General features: G+C 35.3%; 1 protein-coding gene across 2 annotated transcripts in view; it reads right to left on the bottom strand.

Moving 5' to 3' along the window:
• The window catches only part of SCAPER (S-phase cyclin A associated protein in the ER), a 168,592-nt gene that overhangs the window by 125,634 nt on the left and 21,310 nt on the right, over positions 1-21,648 (bottom strand). For both annotated transcript variants that reach the window (XM_087744780.1, XM_087744781.1), the window contains exons 6-8: positions 11,359-11,459; positions 9,873-9,989; positions 6,658-6,818 (exon numbers count right to left, since the gene is read on the bottom strand). In XM_087744780.1, coding sequence (XP_087600906.1) covers positions 6,658-6,818; positions 9,873-9,989; positions 11,359-11,459 — 379 coding nt within the window. The remainder of the gene's footprint in view (positions 1-6,657; positions 6,819-9,872; positions 9,990-11,358; positions 11,460-21,648) is intronic.

Raw genomic sequence — 21,648 nt, 5'->3', positions numbered from 1 at the left:
GCCTGAAGTATCAGGTCTTAAATGTGTTCAGATTTCTAGAATATCAAGGTGAATCCCCTTCTCCTCATACAACATTTTTGTGGCCAGCAATTAATACCAGCACATAGTTTCCCATACATCTTGAAATGACTGCAAGTGATTCTTTTGAGACCTGATGTTACAGCTCACAAGTGTGAAAGGTAAGTTCACATGTGTCTACTTGCTGAACAAAAGTTCTTGCAAAAAACTTAAGAACTAACTATGTAGGACATTCTCCAATGTACTTTTGGCAGAAGCAATTTTTAGGATCATTCACATAAAAGGAAGAGAAGGGTGTGGGAGATTATTTTTACCTGGAAGAGTACAGAATCAAAAAAACAACACTAAATTGCCCGCTTTACAGAGGGAAAAAAAATCTAGAATAGAATAGAACTTGTATAACAGAACTCATTCTCTGGGTATTTCTAAAGCTTTTACTAACAAAGATGGTCCTGTAGCTCAGGCATAAAGATCAGAGCTCAAACATTAAAGTTTAACATAAATATGAATAGGAATAAATATGAGTCTACTTGGTTGTCAAAAAATGTAACTTGAAACACCCAAGGGTGGTGAGAAAACTGATTTCTGTATTATGATGAGTTGCACATTACCAACTTAAAGACTGGCTTAAAACTTGCAGTTCTAGAGATCTGATTTTTAAAAGCAAAATATAAAGTGGTTTAAAAAATATAAGGTGCAAGTGTTGTGCTCTCTAAAAATAACACCTGCTTTCAGTAGGAACACATGACAGTTAGGTTACAAGAAGTGAACCATCTTTATGGACTGCCAGTAACATCTATATGCAGGTCAACACACCCATAGGGAGATGAGAGAACAAAATACTTTTTCTTCCTTTCAGAACACATGTTTATTTTAAAGCAATTTACAGTACATGAAAATGTACTGTAAAATGTACCTTTCTTAACATTAATTTTCACAGTCAAAAAATCCTTGAGTCTTTTTAAATTTCCCTCCAGGGCATGTGTTTCTGGCAACTCTAAAACAAGTACAGAAATTCTGGTACCAGCACTTTCACTCCAAGTGCTATACTACAAAGCACTGCAGTGGCACAGTCATAGGACTGTCAATAAAAATGAAGATTATTTTAGGTAAAAAATAAAACCGTTGTACCTACTGGACTAAACTACCTTTAGGTGGGCTTGCACTGATGTTCAACATCAGCAGCATTGAGTGAACTGGAAATTGGCCTATACCAGAACTAATGGCGCTTTCATACTTTGCTACCCTTGGCATCTAACAACTTACAAACCTTAACATCTCAGGACGAAACACAGCAGCCTAGGCCAATGGCTGGTGTAAATCATGAGTTATCAGTGAAGTTAACAGGACTGTACTGAAATTTTTCTTGGCTCATGCAATAGCTGTTTTTACATAACTATGTAATTGTTCACAAACCTTAATAATAGTGATAATATGACAGATGTGAAAAGATAATTCAATTTTATATTTTACTGTTGCAACTGTTTTACTCTAGAAAATTCACTGTATATTTTAAAGTAAACAAAATTCCAGAACTTTGTGTGAATGACCATAGCTGATCTCTTCAGATTACTGATGGTAACCAGAGACAGCATACCTCTGCAAAAAGCCTTTCTATGTTGATTCCCCTTATGTGCACTTGCACGTGCTTCAGTATGCACCACTGATTAGAGAGGGGAATGGCAGTCAGAAAGATACGGATTATATTTTTTGCTTTACCACAGACTTTCCATTTGACCCCTGTAAGTGATTCTGGCTTTATTTTCATTTCTTCATCTCTATATGGAAAAAATATTATTACCTACAGAACCAAGTGATCTAAATATGTTATTACCCTCTCAAGAGACAATCTTATCTCCACCAATACTCCAGGGGACAGGGTTTTAATTCCACAAGAATCAGAAACAGATTTACTGCAGAAAGCTCCAGGCACACAGCCTGTGTAGAATATGGCCCTACATGGGACATCGAGGACTGCTTAGGCCCCTTGTGCGTCACAGCTGCTCCTACCCCACTGACTTTTGTAACTGGGAGGACCACAAAGATTTTGTTGTATATAGCTTATGACAAAATTTGGCCAAGAAATTTCCCTGGCAAGTAATATACAGACAACGAAGAGACTGTTCACAAGACTGCTGAAATTAACCAAAAAGCCTCCATTGCTTCACTGCAGCAGACTTTTGGATTGGGATTCCTTTTGCTAGTCATTTGCAAAACAATGTTGTTGCAAGATTTCACTTCTACTTGTTCCGAAAACTGAAGTCAGCTCTTACATAAAGCATCTTTTCTACGTTAAAAAAGATGAGGAGACACCCTTTAGTAGTATCTACTACCTAAAAATAGTTTTACTAACATCTAGATAACAAAATATACTAATCATATCTATATTAACAATAATTGTACTAATATCTTCTAATATCTTTCACTAATATCTTTACTAATATCTACTGAAGTTAATTCTACCAAAAAAAAAAAATCCTTGCCTGCCTTGCCTAGTTGATTCCTCGTTTCATGGCACATTTCTTAGTACTCTAAAATGATAGAATTAATCAGAATAAAATTATTCAGAGCATGGCAAAGCCATAATCACACTTACTACAATAAGAATGAATCTTTTAGTAAAAGCCATACATGTTCAGTTTTTGATTTGTATTTGTTCACTGCCAGATTCATAATTATTTCTCAAGACTCATCCAATTATTTTAACAACACAGAAATACATATTTTGTGTTTGAAAGAATATTGCTTGGTGAATTCTTGAAATACAAAACAGTTTTTAATGCAAGCACACATTCAGACTGTTGAAATATTTGGAATCAGTTTAACAGTTTTATGCCGTCTGACAACTAACTGTGCACAAGAATTTACTTTTTCATTTTAATTCACTTACCAGTTTAGTGTTCAGTCATTTTCAGGCACGTTTTTAACAAAAAGTTTGCAAAGCTAATACATTTATTAACATTAGATCACATAGCTCCTAATTTGAAGCAAAGTTAATACACAGTAGGGCACCACCCTTCGTTCACTTTTTTCCCCTAAGTCTGATTCTTTTCATATAGCCCAGTAGCCATCTCCACATGCTAAGTATCACATGCTGGGTTTGATTACTCCCAGAGTTTTGTTAATGAATAATTCATTTGACTACCTTGATCATTCTCTAGTTTCATTTGAACTTCCCTGTCCCTGCTTGCTCTTGTATTACATGGAAGTGACAAGCCATCTGTTATCTTGAGGCCCTCACTCTTTCGAAGTTACTCCATCTGGAAGAACTGGCCAAGCAGCCTTACCGGCAACACCAATAAAATAAATCCAGGCAAATATGCGCAAAACTCTTAGGACTTCTACCTCAGGAGATGCATGTTCCTTCTTAAAAATTTACTTGCAAGTAATATACTACCAAAGCCTATTTGACCTTCCCCACTCATTACTAAACTTCAGCCCCAATTTTTTTTAAATCTAAAGTAGCATTACTGTATCCGAGAGGCACTTTGGGAAACTATTATTACTTCAGAATCTGGAAGCAAATCTAGAAACATGAACTGAGCTGAAACACAGTTATAAGGCAGAAGACATGAAAACCAGAACAATAAAATTAAAAAAAAAAAAAAAACACCACAGAGAAAATGTAGTGATGCAAGAAGCGGTAAATTTACAAACCATAACAAGAGATGGTGAGTTAATAGGAAAGACTTTAATCAGAGATGTTAACTGTCAGACTACTTTTAATGGTCACTTTAAAATATGAGAGAGAAAAAAAAAAAAAAAAGAATGGAAAATTTTCAATTAAAATTGTGCTTAAGAATTTGACAATCCAGTCAGGAATAAACTTTCCTTTGCTGTCTGTGATGACATTCCTGCAATTTGTTCTCAATATGCAGAAGTTACGCATGCTTCCACAAGATCAGGTGCCAGCACGTCTGAGCCCAAACCAGGACAGTTACTTTAAAGGACCGTATGTCCTGCAAAGTCAAGTCTTAGCTACATTACAAAGAACATCTATTCACAGCTATGCACATGAGCAATTAACACAGGAAAGATAATAATAATTAATAAAACTAGACTTCAAGTGTGACAATAGAAAAAAAAACATTCAATATTTCTGAGAAGTTTACATGTTCTTCACTGCCCTTTCTCCTAAGTTATGTACAAACAATACACAATTATTCTAATTGTAAGCACCTACTTGCAGTCTTAATCCACACACTAAACTTGTATCACCTATCTCACCTCTTATCACGAGCACCTGGGAGTTAATTTCATGCTAGGCTATTGCCTCTGTGTACTAATGTTACTAAATCAATCTTTTCCCTTGCCATAAACTGGTCAGACAATAAGACTAGACTACGTTTCACATTGCAGAAAACACTCAAGCATGAAAGACAAAATTATTACTTTTTTAAATTAATGAAAATATTGAGGGTAACAGTGAGTTTAATGAGGGAAATGAGATAAGATGATATAACCTAATTTAATTATGCATCCAGAAAAAAAATAATTAAAAGGAATATCTGGAAAAAATAACGAATTTTCTCTCTCCCTTAGGACTGACTTAGTTAAATTTGGAAATTCCATCAACGATGAAACAGATACAGTATCATACCACTCATCCACTTCACAAAACCATTGTGAGACCTGATCATAATGCTGTTGGAAATCACTGGAGAAAAAGTGTTTTAGGGAAATCTTACCACCGTAAGCCCCAGCTGGGCTTTAGGGTGGGCAAGAGAGCATTACAGGGTGACAGGAGGAATCCTCCTTCCCATAAGGCCTGAATGTACCTAGCAGCTGTGAGTGCATTAGCTGGTGGACAGGCAGAGCAGATGATACACAAGCCTCGTATCTGCTTCAATAATGCATGTGAAGAGCCTTTGTGACTCCCTTTGCGTAGACTTCACAGATCCTCCTGTGCTCCAATCAGTGAGGTTAATTTGATTTTACCAAAGTGATTCTAGCATCCATACAAAGGATACCATGCTCCTAAAGAGAATTTGATTTGTTAAAAACACTACAATTCAGCCATGAAAAAAATCATTTAAATTCTTCAGTGTTGAATGTCAGAGATAAGAGATTCTTAAGAATAGACAAATCCTCTAGAAAGAATGACCACTATTTCTTAAAATGAAATGTTTCAAGTCTGAATTGTATAGTATATTTGATTTTAAAAATCACTGAACACTTATAGGCCAGTACTACAGGACCTAAGTGGTTTCGCTCTTTTTGGAGCTCATCAGCTGCAGGTAACGGCCAATAAAACACAGCACAAAGCTGACTCTTCAGCCCTTTAAATGCCTAAAACTAACATAAGGATAAGGTCTTTTGTTTTTCTTTTAGCCTCTTAAAAATATGTTATCCATATGGAAGTGCACATCAGTTTTATTCCCTGTGTAGCTAATAAAATTCTCCATTTGCACAAGAATCCCTAATAAAGGTATTTTTAACAACAGCTTGGAGCCTGTCACTTAAATATGAGCGACAGTCAACAGAAAAAGGTTTTGTTATGAATACCTTCAACTACTGGCAAAAATTAAAAGTGGAATTACACTTTCAGTTACAGTGTTGAAAGCTCAGCCAAACTGCTACTGTTCTCAAACCAGCTCACTGCAACTATATACAGCAGGATACTCCCTCATGCAAACAGCATCAATCAATTCCCATTCAAACAACCATTTTTAGAGTATGGTTTTGGTTGTTCTTTTCTAGGCATAAGAATTTGCATTCTACTGAACTCACTTACGTTAAATGGCAAGACACTTGGACAAGGTATTTTAGTTCCATAATTTATCACAAGTCTCCCAACCACTATACATGACTTTTATGTAGAACTATGTTAAATTAATACATTTTCTTACAGTAATTTTTCTTTAGAAAAAAAAACCCAACAAATTATGAACATTTCTTTTTAATGTTTTTTAGAGTATCCATTTCTACATCCTGCCTGCTGATTTTGCAGAAAGTCACCTGGGACCACACATGAAAAAATTAAATGGAAAAAATGCATCTCTGAAGACAACCTCAGGGTTCCAGTGTGTGCAAAGAAACGAACTTTATAAATCAAAAGGTAAAGTTTTTTTATGTCTACAAGTAAACAAACGTCTTCTAGGAGAGAAAGACCCTGGCATCAAGCATTCTCCAAGGAGAATCTTTAGAGAAACAATTCATAACTGAACGTGATCATTCTTGTCTTCAAAGACAAAAACATGAGTTACTTCAGCACAGTTCTGATAACATCATCTCCCTGGGCACATAAAACTATCTTGAGCTCTTTTACAGATTCCTGGACATGTATTAGTCTTTTTATTGTTAAACCATTCCAAATTGCAGTCAGTTAGATTATCAGTTTATGACCGAAAACCTTTTGTTTCTTGGGGTGTTATGTACTGGTATTTTAACACATCAAATTCTAGTTGGTGGAAATACAGTGGAATGTTGCCTACACATGAAAACACAACTTTGTCCCAAACTTAAACTATTACAATGATAATTTAAGGCTGCATTAATCTTTTATCTCAATACTTAATTTAAACATTGCATTTTGCAAAGTTATAGTTAATTTTGGCTTGAAAATAGGTCATCACACTCTGAACTAATTTTATACCACACAGTTTGTGAAAATAACTTAAGCCACTTAAAAAGACTTGCCATTTTTCCGCGATGTCTTCTGTACTGGAGGTGGCAGACAGGTTTGTGCTGTTGCTAGCTCAGGATTGGCAGCTTTAGTTCCATGATTGGCTTTCACCTTATCAGCCCAACTTACACCAGAAGGAGCCAGGCGTGTTGCAGAAATTGTCACTGCAGGGTTCCTAAATGAAAGTCATAGCTCTTTTTAGTGTCTAATCAAATAACAGAATGGTTCATTAGAAAATTTTATCAGGACACTCTCTCCTTAATCTTGGTGTTCACTGATTCAGACTGAGAGCTAATTCCAAAGTTTTAAAAATGTCTAGCGGCTGAAGAAACATGCAGCACTGTCGTGATGGACAAACAATTCCCACAAGAAACTTTCTCCGATACTAAATTTCAAAATCATAGAAATAAGCGTATGGTGAGTATTTAAAGCCAAATGTAACAGCTCTTCTATTGCATCTTCCCGGGTCCTGCCCAACTGCATCAATGAACTGTACAGCATGGGCTGCAACCATTACAAATACGATGAGTCTAACAAAGTATAAGTGCAAGAAGTCCAAAAAAGTGCAGGTTTAATTGTAAATGTAGATCACACAAATCCATAAGGTACTCTGTTCCAAGATTAAGTAAATAAAAGAATAGTTCTGTTTTCTATTATCAGTTTAGAAAAAAATAAATTGTAAATCTGGAAGGTCATTCTATTAACTTTCAGAAAAATCCAAATGACTGCCTAAACTTTGAATTTGTGGATGGACAAAACCGTAGTGCTTTTTAAAATTATTTTGTTTTGCCTTTTGTAAAAAGTTGCCATTTCCTGCACAAGGTTTAGAGCAAAAAACCTATATAGTTTTATTTCAGTGAATGCAAGCAAAATTTTTTTAAATTGGAAAATGGTAACATTCATTCCAGAAGCACATGTTCAAAAAGCGTCCAATTCTCTTCTGTAAAAAGAGTCATTTTATCTGCAATCATACAACTGATCTCTCTTCTAAGCTTTGCAATGCCGATTAAAACAGTCCAACAAATCCAGCTGCCTCATTAGCCAAAACAAAACAAGGATAAAGAAATGGAGATCTTGCAAGTTTCAAACAAATGTGTAGAAAGCCTCCATATAACTAGACTGATCACTTATTTTAAGCCCAGTGAGATGTCAGTTTGTGATTATTTCCTGGTTTTAGCAAGTCAGACATCAAAAAAAAAAAACAACTATCAGGAATAATTCCATAAATTGTAAAAACTTGGCTGGTTGGCTCATTGGTTTGTTTTTTAATAATCCCCGTTGATCCTATGAGGATGTAATACCATTTCATGCGAGAAAACCAGGAAGAGAGGCCAAGCCCCGTACCCTGTCTCTGATAGTTCCACACAGCCAAGCAAAGAGACTATCAGAACCGTGCAGTACAGAACAACTTTTCCTTTGGCATACTCTCCGGGTTGCAGCAATTTACACTGAAAAGTTGTTGTAATTTATGTTGTGTTTAATAACCAAAGATGGACTTTAATCTTTGTGATATTAATTTCTGAAATAATTTATGCTTGAGTCATCCAAAGCATCGCATAATAACAAATTCTACTTGCTAAGTCTTGAAAAATACTTCTGTCATTTTAAGCTTGGTGTTTGATCATTTCAATTAGTACTCCCAATTCCTTTTCATGAAAAATAACGAACAAAATTTTCCTACTCATCTTCTCTCCAAGTGATTTTATTTATCCTACCGTTCTTGTTATCTTTTCTCCAAATTCTTTTCTTTTTGCATCAATACTGTTGCATACTTCTGATTGTTCTTGTTTCCAGTTTCTGTACTTTTCCTACTTTTTCTACACTGCTTGCGGGAAGAGATGAAGACGACCGAAGGTACGAGTCAATCGCTACGAACTTCTACAGTGGTACAATACCACCTTCTCTTCTGTCCTCTATTCCTTTCCTAATAATTCCTAGCATTCTGTCAAAAATTTCCATAGTACCAAGTATGTCTAAACCCTTATTTTCTATACTATTTTATCAAACACACACAAAATATTGTAGTTGTCTGGTGTTGCCTTGCTTTGAGACACACAAGCAGACTAAGACAGAAGAAAAAGTTTGCAAGTCTGAAGGACAGAAAACTCATCTTGTTACTAGCTGCTTTAAACACACACAGTTGCTAATCATCTCCCTGTGCTGGTGAATAAAACAGCTCCAGCAACAGCAACATATAATTACATACAAAAAAAGACTTAGCTGAAAGACATCATTATGCTGAGCTGTTGTTTGTGTTCTAATAAAAGAGCATTGATTTCCACCAGATTCAAATTTTTCATTTGACCACTGCGTATTTTCTCCCCATCATCATGCATTTAAGCAGACACCTCTCAAATGTTGTCAGGTCGGTACCAATACATACATCTACAAAGATACTAGCACCATTGGAGCAATTTTTTCACCAAACAGTTTGTAATATTTTTGTAGAAATATTTGATATTCAAAATTTAAGAGAGCTCAATACTCAGAGGTACTGACCAAATACGCTAACATTACATCTCTGCTGAGGACATCGTAACCACTTACGAAACAGTACAGCATGTGCTCTAGATCCCAACAAAACTGAATGTAGTAAAAAAACCACACACTGAGAAAGATTTAAATTGAACACCTACATGCTCTCCAGAACTGAAACAGCACCAGACAGTGCTGCTCTAAAATGGCGTTTATGCACATATCTGTTGAACTGCTTTCAAATGGCCATTTTCATTTTAACAAGTAAAAGATGCTTTATTGTAGTATATCATACGCTCTATGTTTAAACTAGTATGAGTTTTGCTATTCATGAGAATCATAATAATCTCACTTTACACTCACTCTTTTTGACCTATATTTACTTTTGCACACTCAGCTGGCCATTCACATTGCATTCACTGGCAATTTAAAAATGCCAATTACAGACATTTTGACCTTTGTTTTGTAGTGGGAAGAAAGTATTAAACAGATAACATGAAATACACTGATTGTATTTTATGTTCAGGTCTTTGGAATGACCAGTAATTAAATATATAACGAAGTAAGCAAAAAATTAAGTCCTTGATAGGATTTTCTTTTACAGACCCTGTGCCTGAATGCAAATAATTGCATTTATGACTTAATAAATGGCAAAACAATATATTGATTACAACAGAAAAATAGTTTATTCATTAACTCTGCTTCAAATGAATCCTTATTTTAGCTTTAATAAACTCATGATCTGATTTCATACCCAAAATTTAAACTTCTTCGAGCATTTGATGTCACACTAATTCTATCTGTTGATGGACTTGGAATCACATGGCGTCCTGGAGACATTTTCTTTACTTCCCAGGCTAATGAAGTAGGTCTGCAAATTCAGGAAAGAAAAGTTTAAAAATAAAATTTGCAATAACTATTCCTCTATCACCTTAAAGGAAAACCAGCACCAACAAATGCTATAAAGTATTAATAAATACTGCTGAATTTAATCATGCATCTTAGCAATTGTTTCTACACCAACTCCAAACCGTATTGGCCAGACTCGTATCAAAAACAATGTGTAGCCTCAAGACTACATGCTTATTTTAAATGTCAGTGTGGGACCAAACATTAAACCACCCAGTTAAAAGGAAAGGATTGGGGGTAGGACTGGAAAGATCCTCTAGTTCTAGCGACAATAACAATGCACATAAAAGGCCACAACCATTTAAGGTACCCTAGGTTTTCCTATCCTGTGTAACAGAGCATTCAATACAGTTTAAATGCTGCTTTGGTTAATATAGGTATCAAATATCTCCAGTACATAAAAAACTTTAGAACTAACCAAATATATCACTTTCCACTCCTTCTATCATACTACTGACATACCACACACTTCAGCAGCAGTAACATTTCCTGATAAATGTGTACTTGCAAAGATAATTGAACAAGTTGATTTAAGTTAACTGCCACTAACATAAAATGTTCTCATCCAAACAGACATAGTTTGAGGCAGAAGCCAGGGTAGCAGTTTCATTATGCATCTCATTGAAACTGATGTTATTTTCTTTTTTATTTTTAACTCTTGCTCCTGAAGCTGATTACATGAAAAGTACAACTGGCAATTAAAAACAAAATCAAACTTGTAGAACCAACTGCTGATGAAGACAGATTCAGAAAAGCACTTACATAAATTATTTTTTAACTGGTTCTAGTACTACTAACAGGATTAACAACCTATAATCAACTAATAAACCCACTTTGTCACGTTTGGTCTGCTTTTTCTCTCTACCTAGGCAGATGGGTGATTGAACTCACTACCTAAACAAAGGAAAATGGAAGAACTAAAGTGTATCACTCCACACATACTACAGGTCTCCCATCTTCTACAGGCACAAATTATACCAGCAAAACCTTACTTCTCATTTACCTCTCAATGCTAAAACTTAGGCACTAAGGCACAAATTCAACACTAGGCACAAATTACAATGATGTAATCAGTTTTACCTTTCTGATACTATACTTCCAAACGCTTTACCATTTCCAGCACAGCTGTTCACTGATAACACTACCAGGAAGGATAAAATCCCCTCTATGTCCTCACACCAATTCTGTCCAAAAGAAAAATTTCCGACTTGATGCCCCAGAGCAGATATTAAAATCAGTTCTCTTTACTGAATCTCTGCTACAAAATGAAGGTTACTATGAGATAGTATTTGGATGTAGATTAAAAAAAAAAAATACATAAATCTAATTACCTGCTTTGAGCATCAGCTTTTTCTAGCTTCTCCTGTAGCTGTATCCAGTCAATCAATGCTTTGAAGTCCCTTACGTAGTTATCAAGCATCATCAGGACTTCCTGAAAGGCAACCATTACATCAACCTTTGTTAGTTAAAAAACAATCCCCTGCCCCAATAAAGGAACTGAAAAGTAAGTAGGAAATTTACTTGTCTGTAGCACACTTACAAAAAATAAACCCAAGAAAAACCCTGAAAACAAAAAAGCCCATCTAGTTAAGATTTTTATGTGAATAAACATTAAAACATTTATCCTATCAAAAACGTGCACATTTTCTAAGATCTCTGCAAGCACCAATGTCTAAGGACAGAATAGCAAAATTTGGCAAGAAAATAATTCCTAACATACGTAAGTATCAATGCTTCAGGATTTTTTTTGTCAGCGTTGTTATCTTTTAAAATATGCTGGACATACTTCACCGAATAAGCAAAACTGTCTGTAAAACCTGATAGACCTGTGGGAGACTAAAAGTGTCACAATTAATCTGTTTGTGAAGTAAAAATACACAAAGCTACACAAAGGCAACTGCACCAGACAGAGGGAATTCCTTCTGGAGAATCCCGGGATCCTGGCATTACAAAAAAACAGTTCTTATGCCTCTGAGGTTCGGCAAACCATATCCTGTTCCTACAGACTTTCAAGTGTGCAGAACTTTCAAATGGTGTCTGCTTCTACGTGTCCAGATTAATGACAGACATTCTATTGACACGTGAGATTATCAGCACTATGGTACTAATAAAGCAATTTTTAATCAAAAAGACTCTCATGGTGGTATTTTGAGGCAAAAAGAGAAAGACCAAAGCATTACACTTGGTTTGTAAAATCATCGTGTTTGACATAAACTTACTGAGGAAAAAAAACAAGATAAGATGCAAGATGCAAAGTTTACATTCTCTTCTCTGACTAGCACACCTTAACAAGTGAAAAAAAGTCACTAATTGCACATTCTTGTCTATGGAGCAATTACATATCCAGACCTTACAACTCCAATGTCCAGATTATGCTTCTTGACCATTACAAACCAATTAATTTTTTATCATTTTAAAAATTACTTTTGAACTATACGGAGTTAATGAAGAATTTACACATTTTTATGTGAATTAATCACTGAAAGCTGTAGTCATGAACATATTTTATGGCTTGAAAGATTTACACATTATCATAAAATAACACAACTGGGAAGGGTCTTAAGGGCCATCTAGTCCATCCCATAATTCCTGGGTAGGATTAAACATACACTGTCAGAAATTATGTGGGCATGCTGGAGTTTTATTCAAAATATTGCAAAATCTTGATGAAGTAGTTAGAATCTTGTAAATTACATGTTGGTCTCTAACAAATAAAATTAACTGTTACGAAAAGATATATAAAATTAACTTGACTACACGCTGTATCAGGGAGAAATTAATAGATAAAATGCCAGTGTCTGAACAGTAAGGAACTAAAAGACTTGTTTCTGATAAAAATACCCTTAACTTTCAGAAATTATTGACAGTATCTACTGATTTCCAGTTTGGTCAAATGTACAAGTGTAGTAACTACAGTAAGGTCAGATTACATACAGAAACAATAAAAAAAAATTAAAAGGTAAGTTGGGATCCTGCAGTCTTTACTCAAGACAATACTGCCATTTTTTCACTGCAAAGCAGAGCAAAAGACCATACGATTAAACTCTTAGCTTTGTTCCCTGAGCAAACTATAGTTATGTACTGTCACTGGTAGAGAAAGGAGCAATTCTTTACCATGCAGGAAGCTAGGAAATCACTTATATTCCACATATAAACTCAAAAATCATTTACTGCACGTGACAAAAACCACACAGACTCTGATAGCCAACAGGCATAAGGCACCTTCTCAGCAGAGCTGATTATCACCCAATGAAGCACATTAATGCATTTCTCTAGGAGACAGTTCGAGATCACGTCAATCAGAAGTTTTCATAGCTACTCTTTCAAAGACAAGAAAAATGTATACTGTACTCTACGATGACAACATGCTGAAAATAATAAAAATCCATAAATGAAGCTTGAATTCTATGAAAATTTACATCAGCTTCACATGCAGAGTTTAAAATACAGACATAATTTTATGGTATAAGGAAAAACACTAATGACAAAGTGTTGCTGTTTTGCAAGTTCTTTACTACGTCAAAGTCATTCCTACTGGTATTAAGAGAAATTTTCTGCTCAGAGCAAATAATTATTACTTAAAAATACTTTGGGAACAATTATAACTGAAAATGTATTGGTTCTTAAGTGTATAACTACAAGTTTTAACAGTAAAACTTTTAACACTGAAAACAGTAAAAACACTCTACTACAGTACAGGTAACTAATGCACATTTTTGTAACATTATGTGCCATTCCTCTTTACTTTTAATTGTCCTTTTAATAGAAAAAGGACGTCTAACGTATGCAAAATGCTTTTTCATATAATATTTTATGGATGACTATTCATTTTGTTTAACACAAATGCAAGTTTGAAAGTCAGCTTCAGTTTTCACATAAGCATCCTTTTAACTAGTACCTATGACAGATATACAGCATATGCTGGTTGTCATAAGGGAAAAGTCACAAGAAAGTCAAACACAAGGGAAATCAAACAGAATACCACTGCTGATTTAAAAGTTGCTCTTTGTTTTGAAATATTCTACAAAAAAGCTAAAAGTCTTTCTTACAAGGCAGTTGGTTTACAGCACCAAAATAATTCCTAAGTAAAGTCTGCTACAAGAAATGAACAAGTATTTTAGCCAGTTCTTTTTTCAGTTTCACTAATAAAATTTCAGCTTTCTAATTCAATTCGCATCCACTTAGGTTAGCCCATACTAAGTTGTGCTGACTGTTACTAACAATAAGAGCATAGAAAGCAAAATTTAATTCTGAATCATTTACTTTTCAAGCCTGCCACTGCAATATTCCTCACGAAAAAAAAAAAGGAATCAATCTGAATATGAATTATATTTCTGAAGTTACTTGGCATAGGAAAAAAAAATACAATAAATGGCTTAACCTATTTTAAGGAATGTTTAGCTACACATTATCAGAAATGATCAGAGCAGAACCATGCAGCTGTAACCCGAGTCATGTTTTACGAACAAGGGAATACAAACAAGACAAGCAGCTGGAGCGGCCCCATATTCACTGATGCACATCTTTCTCCCTAAAGCTATGAGGGCCATTTTGTCAAGCAGGATGAAGCAGAACAAAAGTGGCTCTGAAAGCGCCGTTACAGGCATCCAGATAACTACATATAGATGTACAGCTAAAATTACCAATTAGTTTACCAATTGGCTGCAACGGATTCGATTGGTTTGTAATTAATTCTAGTTACTGGCGCATACAGCAGGACGGTTGGCGCCATCCCTTTGTCCTACTGACACACAATACTGGTGTGCAGGGCTCTGGGGTCTTGGACATCAATACAGCTCTCTAGCTCACCTACGGTACCGAGTGTAGCAGATATACCCTGTGGTGCTGAAGCAGTGGAAACTTGTACCACTTGAGAAGGTGCTGACAAAAAGGAACCTTTATGGGGTAGGCTATGGCTGCACTGGAGTCAAAACAATTTTAAATCCCATTATTTTTCAAGGTCATATCCATCCCATACGATTTTTAAAGAGCCAGTTCAAACTAAAAAAGAAAGCAATACTGTTAAAAAACAACACTTAAAGGAAAATCCACGACACAAAACTAAAAACACTCACAATACAGCTCCTGTTTCTTTCTCCCTCTGTTCAATTCTCTGATCAATAGTCCCGCACATCAAAAAGCTCTTTTTGCGCCTTTCCTTCTTTTCTCCAGCTCTCAATCGTTACTTTGGTTTCTATGTATGTATTTATCTTAAAGTTGTACTTCTAGTCTCTTCAACCGGGTGATCATATTAATTACTTTGCTATCAAGAAGGACCTCTAATACACAGAGCAGCTACATCAGAATAATCCTATATTCCTGAATCAGGACATCTTGACTTGTGTCCTAGACAGGCCTATTATAATCCTTAAAAACATAAGTTCACTTCCTTTGGAAATCACATAACGGCTTTGACACGTTATCTTCTCCATTTATTCTCCCATCCTCAAACAAGGAGGAGGAAAACAGGGAAGCATGGAAGACAGTACAATTCAAAATAGTAGAACGCATGTCAGAGAAATTAACTAACTCAGTCACCATATCTGTACTTTAGCTTATTCTCAAGGCTAGAAATGTGTGTTTTATTTTATAAACTATGCATAGTTTATATTGTTTCATTATCTATACCAAATATTTTGGATTATGTATTTACTGAACCAAACTCAATTTTCTTGTACTGGAGTACATTTTTAGCAGGCAGCCTAAGTTCCTTCTTTCTTTCTTTCTTTAAATTTATGTTTTTAAGGTTAACCGGGTGTTTTGGTAATTTGACACAAAAATTGCTTCAAAAAATTCCTTGTAGCCTTTTTCATACTGTTGAATTACAAACATTAAAGCCAGCTCTGGGGTTAGGTTAAACAAAGATGATTGCCAAAGCAGTTCTTACAACTTTGGGAGAGGATGAAAGGAAGCAGCTCCTCCATCCAAAGGACCCTCATTATACCAACTTCAGTACATGGCAGATAATAGTAAAAAGAAAAGACTCTAAAACAGATGCAGAGAGGAGAAAAACAGAATAATTTTCCAGTAACTAAAGCTCTCCTGATTGGTATGCCTTTTTAAATGCTCTCACACTATCCTTGCATAAGCCACTAAGCAGCAAACTCTAGAGAGTAAAGCTGCAGGGACACATGGTCTCTTAGATCCAAATCTGAAATGCACCGTATCTGGCCACAGTTTGTTCCTCACTGATTCACCTATGACATGACAGCCATAATCCTCTATCTGCCAAGGATGTGCTCCTGAGAAACATAACCGTTATCAAAGTAAATTTTCTCTATAAGAATGAATGTAGCAGTCAGGGGACACCTGCAGGGACTTAATCACACAATTTATTTACACAAAAAACGTAAACACATATATGATGCAAAAGATGGACAGGCAAGAATAGGATTATCCAGACTGCCAACTAGAAGAGAAGCCAGCTTTTCAGTAGCTGGCTTTTTAGAATAGATTACCATTCTGAAAGATCCCATCCATTTCCATCTGTGAGACTGAATGCCCAATCATTACCCCATTTTCCCAACCTTCACTGTTGACTTCAATGATTTTGATTCATCTCCAGAAGATAACAACAATGAAAATGTAAATGTCCAAAAAGAGGCCAGAGGGATGCTCACAAAAGACTTTAGCTTGGCACTGACTGTCACAACACAGCCACAGGCTATTTATTTAGAAAGAGATGTAAACATACTCTTCCTAAATAACTCCAAATTCAAAAACAGAATGCCTGGATTTTTTATAACTGAGTGATAAGTGGCAGCCTAGCATACTTCTGACATATTCCAACTGCAGAATTAGACCTTCTCAAACAATTTGAATATATATTCATAAAACCCCATTGATCTGAAAGCCTGTCTTGTGAGGAACACAGAAAAAGAATTATACATGTTCTAATATGTAAATCATTGGCTTAGGCTTTCAGGGAAACTCATGATCACCGTGGTTTTACTGAATAAAAAGAAAAGAGATTCAATTCTACAGAATAGAGTTCATTTCATGCTGAAATTCTCCTTCTAACTGGAAATGTTCTAGAGATTCAAAGAATGAAGACATCAGCACAAGGTATTAAGTTAATGCTCAAAATGGTTACAAACCAATAGAAATACACTTAATAGAAGACTTTAGTGGGGAAATAATTACCAATTAAAAGAATTTAGGTGTAAAAAGCAAAAGATGCTGAATAAACCTTAATTAAAAAGCACAGATTTTACAGTTTGATGTTTTTTGGGGTTTTGTTGGTTTGTTTTGTTGGGGTTTGGTGTTTGTTTTTTTTTTTTATTCCTTTGGAAAGCCAAGATTTTTTCCACCCAGAGGAATCCAGGACCTGAAACAAGAATAACGTATCTAAATAGAATACTTAAGAGACCTGTGTTGAGGAAATAAATTACTGTATAACTCTTCTTGGGATACCTTTCTTAGCAGTTGTAGCACTACAAGGAAAGAAGTGAAATTCACATATAACAAATTACCTCTCCCAAAAAGCCTTAAGTATCAAACCCTGATTCTGTATTTATTCCTCCCTGGAACCAGGTACTTTTCATATTTGTAAAACTGAAAAGTATGGGGGGGAAAAAAAAAAAGATTCAAAACTTTTCCTTCAAAAAAAGTAAAAAGGACAGAGTTGAATTGGCTCTTATCAGTGAAAATAGACTCAAGATCCTGTTTGGATCAACTTGACTATTATACTGAATTATTGCAGATTTCTTTTTCACTGAAGTTAGGAAAATCTTGGGGTTTTCTACCTTCAGCTCCAACACATTTAGAAACAGTTTTATTTTCTTGGCTGTCTTAAGAGCCAGTAACAACCAGCATGGATGACCATGGGTCTCAGTCTGCATGCATAGATTGAAATCATTAAAATTAGCATACCCGGAATGAAAACAAACCCTCGCAAGGCATTCTTAGCAAGATACCCTAATGAACTAAGTTCCTCTCTCTTTCTGGGAGGTCTTCAATCAACTTTAACTCTCTCACAGATATCACCCTGATTGGAAGGCCTTAACTACAGTTGTTTCAGCTGGTTCTTTCACATAACAACATCATGCAACAAGTCTTTTAAGGGAAAGGCTTCACCCACCTCTAGAGTATCTTGTGCTGTCTGTCAGAATCAGAACAACAGAACTTCATTGCTGAATTTTCCTTTTTATAAGAGGGAATAAGAATCTCAAGCAGAATGAAACTGTTTTCACTGAACTACACTCAAGATAGCCTGATTTAAGAACGTACCTGTAAGCATTAGAAAAAAGGAGAGAAACTACCCTTGCCAAAACCTTATAGAAATATATCAATAAGTAATGATGGGTGGAAAGATAAAAGTTTGTACAAGCATTAAGTAATGCTAAAGAGCAACTTAAAAAGAATATAGAACTAAATTGTCACATCATAAAATTCAGCTTTTTTGAAAGAAAAAAAAAAACAAACAAAACAAAACAGCTGAAGCCATCCTAGGAGGAAAAAAACCCAACAATTAAATTTAAATTAGTTTGAGATTCTTCCAGACTTACTGTAGCCTCAGCTGCTAGATCCAGTTGCTCAATCAATAACAGTTTTAAATAAGTGTGTGGTGTGGGTTTTTTAGTTTTTATATATATACATACACACACATATGCATGCGTACACACACACATATATATAAACTCAGTTGCTGAGATGCCTGAAGACCATAAAACAATAGCAGCAGAATGCATTTCTCTGTTGCATTAATCAAAATTCCACTGGCCAAAATTGGCTACAGAATCTGCCTGCCTCCATCCACAAATAATTTTGGGCTTAATTCCTTTTAGCATACAGAAAGAGATTTAAAGGCATTACTAATTCTTTTCTGCCTAAGCTCACCACCCAAAACTAGAAAATACTAGGTAATAAAACATTCATATAAACATCAGACACACGGAAACCTAGGTGATGTATAGAACATCCATGCATTTTGAAATGTTGACCGTTATAGCCAAATCTATTAGAATATCTCTTATCTCTATCACTATTGCACAAACTGATTAACACACAGTAAGATGATGCTTAAACTTGAGAATCCTTTATTTTAGAAATAATTCAACCATGTTCATTATATCTTTATATACAAAGCATCAAAGCCATATCTATATACCTATATACATGATTTGAGAGTTCTCAATTCCAAATCAATAGCAATATACCACCTTCAGCAGTGCCCAAAGCTGAGAGAAAATATACACAACCACTGATCCTCTTACACACATTTCCACTGTTTGTATCCTTACCACAACCCTTTCGTCTGCAATTTCAACCACAACCAGCCACTAGAGCCCTTTCCGATTTGGGAGCATCAAACATTACCTTCAGTGACAACGTAATCAATAAAACTATACCAACTTGTAAGACTACAAGAGAGCAAAAGGTAAAACGTCAAAAAGAAACACTTTTATACCAGATTAATCTGAAGGTTTTAAATGCCAGAAGTTGTTACGTTTCATTTTTACATAGGTCTTCTTTTAATGTGATCTTTATACAGCTAAGATGTTTAAACAGAACAGCACATGCCCATTTGACCAAGACATAAGTTTGAGGAGATATCACTTAAAAAGTTGAAATATGGATTAAGGAAGTTTTTGATAACACAGATTTATCTTAATAAAAAGGATTTTTCAAAATCCCACTTAAAAAAAAAAACCAAAAAAACAAAAAACCAAAACAAAGAAGGAAAAGTTAACAGTTTAACCATTTTGGATCCTTGTTTAATATTGTTTCCCACATATGTCCAGCAGTAAAAATAAAAATGGTACTTCATGAAAAGAGCTAACAAGATATTGTGTCAAATGATTTTGGAAAGTAAACAGAAAAACATGGCAATATGAAATTCTCATTTATCAAAATCATCTCAAATCTTTAGGTATGGTAGAAATACATTAATCCATTTTCAACTGAGCTGATGTGTCTGTTGGTATCTCTTGTAACATTTTAACCACTAAGTACTTTTCTATGTGGTATAAAAAGTTTGCAAAAAAGAGCATAAAAATGAAGTTAATCCATTTTCATTTTTAGAATGAGCTTTAGTAAAAGTTTATTATAAATGGAATTTTCATCTTAAAATTAAAATATTCAGAAGACCAGCACTGCCATACATAAAAATGGAAAAGTGTAAGAATTAGCTGAACTCCTGCCCAAAGAAAAAAAAACAAACCAACAAGCAAACAAAAAACACCACAACAAACCACCAAGCAAAAAAAGCCTAAGTGGTTCTGCAAACTGTGGATCTAGTGGAGCCTGTTTTCCCATCATCTCCTTACTGGTTTCTCTGGTGCCAGAAATGAGATAATGACATGCACTTCAATTAATTCTTATTAAAAAACCAAACCAAACCACACACAAACAAAAAAAAACCCCCACAAACAAAAAACGCCAACAAAACAAAAAACAACCACACACACAATCCCTCTTTCCTCAGTTGGTGCGTTCATGTTCTCGTTCTCTCTCAGAATTCTCTGGTGTCTAGTAAAGATTGAGTGGCAGTTTTTTTCTGCAACGTGAACTTTAACAAGATGTCTTCTTCCAAGCTAGTCACCTACTCTCGTGAAATCTATAATGACTAAATTAATTTAAATTGGCCCACTGATATTAAAAGTTATGGCAGGGATGACAGAAAATCATGGATATACAAGGACAGACAAGACACATGGTATGACTGCATTAAAGCTGGCCCCCTAAGTCCAAAAGCATAAGAAAAGGTTTACACACATTATAGATGTTATTTTCCTGGCAATGAAGCTTAACACATTTTGCTATGCCACATCTGCATTACTGGTATTCTACCAATGATAGCAGAGTTAGGGAGATATCTCATTAGACCACACAGAATTCATATGATGCCTCATATTATGCCATTATTCACATATGCCTCATTCAGAGGCATAAAATCACTTTGCATCCTCCCAATCCCACACATTCAAGCAGCTGGAGCCGTCCCTGGAATAACACGCAGAACCTTGCTACAGCCATATTTCCTGCAACAGTGGACACCCAAGCTGACACAAACCAGGGAATCTAGATTCTGTTCATTGCTTTCACGTTTTCAGGCAACAAGAAAAGGCATGACCAGAGATCTTGCAAGATCTGACCAGGCACGATCAGTCAATACCAAGTATGAAACTTGGTGCTTGGGAGTAACATGACAGCAAAGTATATAGGACTACCAAAGCCAAGACAATAAAACAAGTGTTTTAGATAAGTAAATGATGATTATTTACGTGAACTGAGTCGCACTGTAATGAGACAAATTGTAATGATCAAACTAAAGATTGAGTTAAGCTGCTTTAAAGGCAGGACATAGGCCTTCTACTAAACTACATGAATTCTTGAAACAATGTCCCAATGAGTGCTTTTCAAATATCATTTGCCAACTGAACTCTGACTCTAGATCACGATTTTAATTTATGAACTCATAAAACGTTGAGGTACTACAGTAAACACTTTCTATATATTCCATAATATGAAAGCTGCACTTAGACAAGATATTCCAGCTGATGGAAGACAGCAAGCACTAGCTTTTCAAGATCAGGGGTGAGGAAGAGTTGCGGTTTCCACACAGATCTGTTGTTCATTATCACTAATATTTCATCCAAAATTAGAACATACCTCCACGC

Source organism: Nipponia nippon, unplaced genomic scaffold (assembly GCF_047370975.1).
Source record: "Nipponia nippon isolate SJK-2023a ecotype South Korea unplaced genomic scaffold, ASM4737097v1 scaffold_9, whole genome shotgun sequence".
NCBI classification, from domain to species: domain Eukaryota; kingdom Metazoa; phylum Chordata; class Aves; order Pelecaniformes; family Threskiornithidae; genus Nipponia; species Nipponia nippon.
The sequence above is the reverse complement of the archived record's forward strand: the minus strand, read 5'-3'. Positions and strand labels throughout refer to the sequence as shown.